Source organism: Hyla sarda, chromosome 4 (assembly GCF_029499605.1).
Source record: "Hyla sarda isolate aHylSar1 chromosome 4, aHylSar1.hap1, whole genome shotgun sequence".
In the NCBI taxonomy this organism is placed as follows: domain Eukaryota; kingdom Metazoa; phylum Chordata; class Amphibia; order Anura; family Hylidae; genus Hyla; species Hyla sarda.
In genome coordinates, this window is record NC_079192.1 from 127,873,181 (window position 1) to 127,883,289 (window position 10,109).

Genomic DNA, 10,109 nt, shown 5'->3' on the forward strand with positions numbered 1-10,109 from the left:
GTTTAGGGATTTCTTTACAATAAGATGAACCTTCATCTTACTCTCTAGGGACAACTGAGAGCAATCCCAGGTTTTCAGTATTTGTGACTGAAAAGTTCTGGAATGACTGACACCAGGGTATGGCTGGTATACAGGAAGTCATGGACCCAAGCTTCCCTCAAGGTAACAGATTTGTTTGGCATCACCTTTTTTTTTTTTTTTTTTTTATCTTCTGCTGAATGGAGGATACTTTTTCCACCGAAAGAAAGGTTTTATTGTACCTCTAAATTACGGATCGTGCCTAAGAATCTCTTGGTTCTGAAGGAAGAGAGAGATCCGACTTCTGGAAATTTATTATCCAGCCCAAGTCTTGCAGGCATGACACTGTCTGCTGGACATGCAGATATAGCAGGTGATAAGAATTGGAAATAATCAAAAGATCGTCTAGGTAGGGAATGATGGCGATCCCCTCTAGTCTCAGGGAGGCTGCTACCTCCACCATAACTTTTGTAAATATCCTTGGTGCCAAGGATATTCCAAAAGGTAGAGCTTTGAATTGGTAATGAAATACCTTTTTGTTTAATTGGACTGCAAACCGAAGGTATTTATGGTGAGGCCCTTAGATAGGAATATGGAAGTAAGCATCTTTTAAGGAGTCTTTCTGGATTAGTGGAATGGCAGACTTCAACGTTTCCAATTTGAACTTTTTGTATGTAATACATTTGTTTAGACCCTTTAAATTTAATATGGTCCTGAAGGAATCATTGGGCTTTGGAACTAGGAATAGGTTGGAATAGTGTCCTAGGCCTTGTTCTTGCTGAGGAACCGGAATAATAGCCCCAAGGGATAACAGATCTTTTATACCTGAGCTGAGCCTCATGTTTGCATTTTTTTTATCCTAGATCTGTAATGCGATATCTTTGAGGAGGAGAGAAGGCAAACTCGATTCTGAAGCCGAACTCCAGAGAGTTCAGAATAAACTGGATTTTTTTTTTTAAATGTTCGCCCACTGGCGACAAAATCGAGTGAGTCTTCCCCCCACCTGAAGACAGTCACTTTTTTTTTAGAAGAAGAGTTTGAGGGAGGGTTGAGCAAGAATTCTCTGCTCTTGCCTCCCTTTGGGTACCTCCAACTACCTGTTTTTCCTGTATACTGCTTTTTTTTGGAAAAGGAACGAATATTTGTTTTTTGTTTGGTAGATTTTTCTTCAGGTAAGTCCTTTTTCCTGTCCGCAGCTTTTTCCAGAATCTTATCTAAGACTGGGCCAAACAAAGTGTTATCTTGGAAAGGAATACCACAATGTTTACTCTTTGAGGTAGAATCCCCCTGCCAATTTTTAAGCCATAAGGCTCATCTGCCTGAGTTGGACAGAACAGCCGATCTGGAAGACATTCTGACTGACTCAGTCGCGGTGTCGACTGAGAAAGCTGTAGCAAGTTTTTACATAGGTACTGAAGACAATATATCCTCTCTAGAAGTTTTATTAGATACATGACTTTCTAGTTTTTCAAGCCAGTATTAGCCGCAATATTGGGGTTAATCTGAGCAGGACAAGAGTCCCACAATTTTCTTAACAATCCGTCCAACTTACAATCTAAGGGATCTTTTAGTTGAGAGCTATCCTCAAATGGTAAGGATGTCTTCTTAACCACTTTAGATACTTGTACATCAATTTTTGAATTTTCTTCCATAATTTCGTATCCTCCTCATTAAATGGAAATATAGAACGGAATTCCTTGGAAATAACCTTTTCTCAGGTTCTTTCCATTCCTCAAGAATAAGATCCTTAATATTGTCATGAACAGTGAAAACCTGTTGTTTTTTTGGTTTCAATCCCACAAACATGAGATCTTGGACAGAAGCGGTTTCAGGAATGTTCATAGCATTTCTGACAGCATTAACTAGAATTTCCATGTCCTCAGAGGAGAAATAACATCTCTTATCGTTCCTCTGTGTACAAGGTTCAATGACTTCACCTTCCTCTTGAGAATTGGAACTCAAAGAAACAATATTAACCTCAGAATCTACATCAGAATTTACCAGCACAGTGGTTTTTCATCTTTTTAAAAGGAAGAGGATCCGAAAAGGAAGGAAGGTCCAACATATGGGATGGATCAACCGGTGGAGATGGATCAAACTGAGTTTTAGGCAGAGCCACAGCAAAAGAAGTTTGAACTTCAGATTTAATAATAGAGCGAAGTTCCTCCAAAAAAGACAGGGATTCCGGCTGAATTAACCTACCCATACAGGCTTTACATAGGGGCTTATTATAGCCTTCATGCAGTATAATAGCACAAACCCCACATTTTTTTTTATTTAACTTTAGGTTCCTTTTCCTTAGTTTTCTTCGGGGCCTCCTTGTCTCCTTAAAAGGAGAGAAGGAAACCTATAATAACAGGACATTATAAAAACAATATCCCCCCCCCCAAAAAAAGTAGTAAGTGTCCCCCAATGGGTCAGCTACTCACTGGGTTGCAGGGTCCTGTGTGCTCCAGAGATGCAGAGTGGGCAGCGACCGAACTATCCATGGTGATCCAGAGGATGTCGGATAGACCTGGGCTTACTTATATTTCCCAGGGTTTGAAATTTGCACCCGCCTCCTGAAATCCTAATTCTGGCATCTTCCAGTGGGCCCCGCCATCTTGGAGGCAGGACTTCCGGTCTCCGGCCAATCACCAAGGACGCACATGCGTACCGCATCACACGCGCGCAATGTCCCCACCGGCAGACCAGGCCAGATAACTAGGTCTCCTGCATAAACTCCTGGAGCGAGGCAGGGGACCTTAACGGGACCCGAGAGGTGCCCAAGGGATAGGCCACAACCCGCTACGGGAAAGAAGAGAGAATGGTGCTGTTTCTTGGAGTGTGGATTATGGATTGAACCCAGTATTTGGCAAATGGGTGGATTACTTGCACCTCACTGGTGATTGTCCTGTGCTGGTTCTATATTAGAGCAGAAGATCACCCATAATACTGATCAGTGCTATGTCCTACGCATAGTACTGAAAAGTATTAGAGTGGGTTTCCATTACGTTTTCCCCCATACGGGAGCGCATACGGCAGGGGAGAGCTAAAAACTTGCGCTCCCGTATGCCTTTCTATGCACTCCCGTATGTAATTCATTTCAATGAGCCGACCGTGAAAGTGACAGTGAAATGTTCGGTCCGGTCGGCTCATTTTTGCCCCGTATGCGCTTTTTTCCCGCACCTAAAACCGTGGTCAACCGTGGGCAAAAATGAGCCGACCGGACCGAACATTTCACTGCGGTCGGCTCATTGAAATGAGTTACATACGGGAGCGCAAGTTTTTAGCTCTTGCCTGCCGTATGTGCTCCCGTATGGGGGAAAACGTAATGGGAACCCAGCCTTAGCAATCAAATTATTGCTATAAATAGTCCCCTATTAAAGTGGGAAATAAAAAATGTAAAAAGTAAAGAAAAATTTTTAAATTCCAATAAAAAAATAAATAAATAAATAAGGTAAAACGTCAGTTTTCCCATTTTACCCTCCAAAAAAGCGTAAAAAAAATAATTTATACACACATTTGGTATTGCCGCGTGCGTAAAAGTCTGAACTAATATATTGTAAATTATCCGTTATAATGAATGGCGCAAACGTAAAAAAAAAAATCCAAAATAGGCGTACTTTCATTCGGCGGCTAGTGCACAATTCATGCCGCTTATTGTGTGTGTATATATTAAATAAATAAATAATTAGCAAGTCTTAGTCATCATGCTTGGTCAACCTCGGGTCACGATTTATGCTGCACTGTGGTATATGGGTAGTTAGGCTCGAGGCTTTCTGGTTCAGCAATTGTGCACCCTCATTTTGTAAATGTATTACTTATGCTTTAGAGCCATTTACCTGGGGACTGTGTATCTCCATTTATCATATTGTGTACAGAGACATACATACACTTACCATTTACTCCTAGTTACATTCATTTCATTATGCATTCTTTCATAAAACTGATATGCATACACAAAAAATATATCTCTCTCATAAGATCAAATATGTCACTATCAACAGAGACTTACAACTTACATCCTCCCGGGACAGAGGCTCACTGCGGATCTGCCATTCTGCTTGCCTCTTTGTTCAGAGCGCCGATGACAGTCCAGCACAGCCTTCGTTTGGCACGATCAGTCCCCCATTTGCTTTGCTGCCGGACCTACTCATGTGTGCGCGCGAGAAACGGCATCTGCTGCCAAAGTGCTCACCTATGGTTGCGCATGATGGGAAATCCTCCCTGACAAGCCGCCCAGTGTTGCACGGCTTACAATGTGAAACAATGTTTATAACTGTTTATTTACATATCTAGTATGATATTTAAGATTTTTGATTGTAACAGAACAATATTTGAAAGCACTAAGATGTCATTTAACTGTCTATTGAATATATTCATGCTTTTAACATCTCTGCAAGATTTTCGCGGGCTCGGGTGGATATAAAAAGAACGTCACACCCAGTCTCCAATCAGAGGACCTGACGAAGAGGGGGTCCAGACCCTCGAAACGCGTTGTTCATTTGCATGCACCTAAAAAAATAAACCTTTTGTTATTTTATTTTACCAAGTCCGTCTCCTGCCGGTTATTTGCCAAATAGCCCCAGAGAATCAAGAGGAGAATGCCGCTCACAGCACTTCTTTTCTGGGGGGGAATTATTCCTTCACCTTTTCCATTTTGCACTGACCGCCTTCCACCAGCTGGATACGGGACCAGGGCAGGCTGCACTCCTCTGGTGTACCACTGTTTGTGGGAATCAAGTGATCTATGGTGTTGTGCTCATAGTACAACACCACAAGGTGAGCAAACCTATTCCATCCATCATCCAAAATCTTGTAAGAGGATAACTGCACTTAGATGCGCTCTGTTCTATTCTGTTTTGGTTTTTTTTTTTTTTCACATTTGCACATCCACATGTATGGTCTTGTGAAGAGTTTACAGCATATTTTTCAGGGTTAATTCTTTAACTGCTGCATCAGTAGTAGGGTGGCTAGCCAAGCAGTCTGCCACTACAAAGTCAATATTAGGACTCACCCCTTCAGCAACGCTCTCCTCTGCTTCCTCCTGTAAGCACTGGCGCTGCTTAGCCGGGCTGCCAGATATGAAGGATGCCAAAGTCAATACAGAAGTCCCTTCCTAAATGTGGCCTAAGCTGTGGCATTCTGGCAAGGGAGCCACAAGGGATGATACAGAGTAGGTCTGTGGCAGATTCAGAGGAATTGAAGAGATTCTCCAGTGTGTAACAGGAGATGGCTGTGGCAGTGTAGAGGACCCTGAACATGCTGGGGAAGACAGGCAGGCACCATCCTGGGGTTCCAGGGGACCATCAGAGACATAATCTGTGCATTTGCAGAGTTTAGCTCTGGATTTCCCCTCCTTTTCTTGCTCTAGAGGGCATTGCAAGTGCAAGACAGCACTTTGGAGGGGAGAAAAATGCTATGGCAGGGCCACAAGTTGCTTTAGTTGCTGTACAGACACAGAGCTCTCAGTTCATCAAGCTTCCATCTTCTTCAAGTGCAAGTCTTGCCCGCCCATAAGAGCAGTTTATAGCCATCTACATATGGGTGTTTGGTGAAATTTGTGCCATTTCACCTCTGCACAGGATACACATGCTATAAACCTGCATTTCAACCAATGAGAGGAGAAGGGAGGAAAAAAAATAATAAAAAAAAGCATAGACTGTGGTCCTCACTACCGTATCTGTATAGTGTGGTACTTACCTGCTACTTATCCTGGTTAGACTCCTACTTAGCCACACCTTAGACCCCTTCTCAGAATCCTCTTAGGCCGGATTTACACTACGGAATTTTCGAGTGGAATTCAGTGTTGAAATTCTGCTCGGAATTTCCAGTGCAGCAGAGTCCCAATGTGATTCCGCTGAACAGTGGACACTGCAGAGTTTTCGAGGAGGACTTTCCTAGCTCTGACTGAGAAGCATGGCTTGCAGTGATTTTCAGTCCAAGACAAAACTCTTTGATAAGTTGGGAAAATGACCCAAACTAGTCACTAGCGGACTATGCCCGGGCCATGAAATGAAAGAGGAATTTTCCCTCTGTATCTGAGCCTTGGAGGCACAAATCATGTTGTGAACCTAGCCTTCATCACTTCCGGTACTCCAGCAATGCACATCAGCCTACCAAATCATGGCGTCCTGAAAGGTCATGATAGGAGGGGGAAACACACATTTTAATTACACAAAAGTGCAGCCATGTAATTAGAGTGTATTGGACAGGCCAACCAGGCCACTGTCATTTTCCAAGGGGTGTTCTGAAAAATGAGAGGTGTTGCCCCCACCTCCAACGTTGTTTACATCTTCCTATGGTTATCTCTGTTCTTTACATTAAAGCAGCATTGACAGACTGCAATAGGATTGCCACAAATGTCCCCACATTGAGTTTACAGCACTATCCCCATAACACTATACCTGTTTGATGACTTTAATATTTATTAGTAGATCAATAACAGTTTTTTTGTTTTTGGCAGGTTGATTCAAGGTACATGCTTTGTAGACAGCTCATGATTCCTCAACAATAAAGTGGAGAAGGAGCAGATCTAAGCTATCTCCACAGCATGTCACATATATCAGCTCTGTTAGCCAATAATCACTACCATAATGTGCAGGGAGAACTAGTCAATGGCCTTTCCAGAGCCCACAAGGGTGACATTATTGCTGGCTGAATCTCCTCCCTAGAGCCCATTCAGTCCATCAGCACCAACGTGCAAACCGCAAATGAACAAGAATGTTTATATGATAACATAATAAATTATTAACTATCCGCATTCTGGTACATAAGTGATCTAAACATAGACACTGCCTTAAAGGGGTATTTCAGTACTTGGACTATTTCATTAGTGGTGCAGCATCAGCTCTATCACTTAGAGGGAAATTGTCATTAGTGTCACCAATAATAACCTGTTGGTTAGTATTGGTTATTTTCCTTATTCGGGCGGGAGGCTTTATGCACAGACAGAGCTCAGGCACACAGGCGTCACCTCTGCTGCTTCTTCAAGCATGCTCGCAGCTGGGACTAGTGAAGAAGCAGTGCTCCTGGAGCGCTGCCAAAATAAGGAGGCGAATGTGGCAATGGATTGGCCTATAGTAAGTATCATTATCTTTAGTGTCATCAGCACTACCAGCCTGTACTCACAGATTCCCTTAAAGGGGTACTCCGTTGGAAAACATTATTTTTTTATCAACTGGTGCCAGAAAGTTAAACAGATTTGTAAATTACTTCTATTTAAAAATCTTAACCCTTCCAGTACTTATCAGCTGCTGCATACTACAGAGGAAATGATTTTCTTTTTGAATTTCTTTTCTGATTGACCAGTGTTCTCTGCTGACACCTCTGTCCATGTCAGGAACTGTCCAGAGCAGGAGAGGTTTGTTATGGGGATTTGCTCCTACTCTGGACAGTTCCTGACATGGACAGAGGTGTCAGCAGAGAGCACTGTGGTCAGACAGAAAATAAATTAAAAAAAGAAAAGAATTTCCTCTGTAGCATACAGCAGCTGATAAGTACTGGAAGGATTGAGATTTTTTTTAAGTAAAAGTAATTTATAAATCTGACTTTTTGGCACCAGTTTATTTAAAAAAAAAAATAATAAAATATTACCCCTTTAAAACACACACACACACACACACACACACAGTGGCTGTGCCTGGTACTGGAGCTTGTCCTATTTAAGTGCAAAGGGCTGCAGTACCAGGCCTATCCGCCTATACAGGTGACAAGTCAGTATAAACAATGCAGACTCAATGCTCACAGGAGTTCTGCAACCCCTTTATAGAGGTTCTCAGGGGACCTGCACCAAATAAACAATATTGACCTATTCTCGAGTAAGGCTATGTTCACACTGCTCGTGTATGGCGGCAAGTTGTTTCGCGCTGCATAAGGAAGTTGCCAGTAGTGCTATGTTATACAGTTGTCATGGTATTTTATACAGATCGAGTATTACAATATACAGATGAATATGTCTCTGAATACAGAGAGATTCTCCCTGCATATGTGCCAAGTGTAAATCCAAAATGTTTACAGAGCCCCAGGAACAGATGCCTTGGATACTAGGGATCGACCGATTATCGGTTTGGCCGATAATCACGATTTTGGGCATTATCGGTATCGGCAATTACCTTGCCGATAAGCCAATAATGCCCCGCCCCCCACACCGCGCCCCCCCCCCCCATTGCCTCCCCCATCCCCGGTTTTATAATTACCTGTTCCCGGGGCCAACGCTACTTCTGGCTCCTGCGTTACGCTGTGCGCAATGACAAGTGACGTGACGTCACCGTCAGTGCGCACAGTGACAGCTGAGGAGGACGCCACCGGAGCCAGATGTAGAGTGGACCCCGGGAACAGGTAATTATAAAACCGGGGATGGGGGAGGCAATGGGGCCAGTGCGGTGGGGGGTGCGACGCGGCGGTGGGGGGAGTGGTGGCAGTGATAGGACTCAGGACCCCCGGACAGGCAGGGGGAGAGAAGCGGGTGGCGGCTGCAGCCTATGGCACCGCAAAAGCCACTGCAGTGCATTGATTTAAAGCGCCCGCTTTAAATCAATGATCTGCAGCGGTGTAGCGGGGGGATAAATAGCCAATATTCCGGTTTAAGTTATCGGCTATCGGCTCTAACCTCCACCGATTATCGGCCCTAAAAAAACCATATCGGTCGATCCCTATTGGATACCCCATTAAAGCAGTGCACAAAGGCATTCAGAATATGGTGGGCGTACCTGCTGCTGCTGGACATGGCCGGTGTACTGCTCAATAAACTCTGTGAAGCGGATATAGTCTGTCCCCAGCTTGCAGAGACGGTTCAGGACACTCGTTTCACCAGGATGAAGAAATGGCAGATCTTGGGATACCTGCAAAACAAAACCCCACAGCTGTGTTATGCTTCTATGGATACACAATAGACTGCAATTTAATGCGTTACAAGTGTTCACAGAGAAATAAGTACAGAATTGTAAGAAAAGAACACAGTGGAGCAGAGACTATTTTATACTACTACAGTGTTTTACAAACAGTGCATCTCCAGCTGTTGCAAAACTACAACTCCCAGCATGCCTGGACAGCCTTTGACTATTTTAAAGTATTACAGTGTTTTTCAAACAGTGCGTCTCCAGCTGTTGCAAAACTACCACTCTTAGCATGCCAGGGGAGCCGAAGGCAAGAAAAGAACACAGTAGGGAAAACACTATTTTATACTGTACTATTACAGTGTTTTACAAACAGTGTGTCTCCAGCTGTTGCAAAACTACCACTTCCCAGCATGCCCGGACAGCCTTCGACTATTTTAAACCAATAGTGTTTTACAAACAGTGTGTCTCCAGCTGTTGCAAAACTACAATTCCCGGCTGTCCGGGCATGCTGGGAGTTGTAGTTTTGCAACAGCTGGAGACACATTGTTTGTAAAACACTGCTGTACAATAATGGTGACAACACGTATAACTACAGCTATACAACAAGACCGTGTATAGATTTACTATTACATAATACATTATGACAGTGTATAAAACACAACCTAATACCCTGTAATATAGAGAATAACCAGCAGTATAAAGTATAGACATAATATCAGCCCCGGATATACACTATACACCACCTGCAGGCCCGTCCTCTTGTTCCAGGTAAATATACTGCCCGGATAGCCGCTAAGGGCCAGGAGAAGCTCGTGAATCATCCCCACGGGATACCGGGAATCACGACACAGCCGTATATCGTGCAATGTTTACATCGGTCCCTGCCGCCACCACAGCCCGCCAGCCCTGCGCTTCAAAAGACAGCGGACTACAATTCCCGACGTGCTGCGCGAAGCAATAACGCGCTGATTGGTTGAATTCTACTTCCCGTCATCCTTTGCTAAGCTTCCTGCCTTACCGTAATGCTGTGCGCGGCTACCGTATTTATGTGAAGTTATCGAAAACGCGTATGTTATCCGGGTTAGGTTTGGTTCCTGCATACTGTAATGTGATTTGTAGCCCTCTGTGTCCACTACTATCCAATATAAGAGTGGTTATGGATATTACACAAATAAAATAAAATAAACTTTTTTTTAACCCCTAGTAGCCGCATCACTACTACATAGCAAAATCCCACTGCAAATCCATGCTAATTACAATGTACTTTTC

At 43.5% G+C, this 10,109-nt stretch overlaps 1 protein-coding gene across 1 annotated transcript in view; it reads right to left on the minus strand.

Annotated features, from left to right (window-relative positions):
- TUBGCP4 (tubulin gamma complex associated protein 4) overlaps nucleotides 1-9,798 on the minus strand; it is a 60,643-nt gene extending 50,845 nt beyond the window's left edge. Inside the window, exons 1-2 of the mRNA XM_056572111.1 lie at nucleotides 9,584-9,798; nucleotides 8,712-8,843 (exon numbers count right to left, since the gene is read on the minus strand). Of these exons, the coding sequence (XP_056428086.1) occupies nucleotides 8,712-8,843; nucleotides 9,584-9,661 (210 nt within the window). The 5' untranslated portion in view covers nucleotides 9,662-9,798. The remainder of the gene's footprint in view (nucleotides 1-8,711; nucleotides 8,844-9,583) is intronic.
- Between the last annotated feature and the right edge of the window lie 311 nt (nucleotides 9,799-10,109).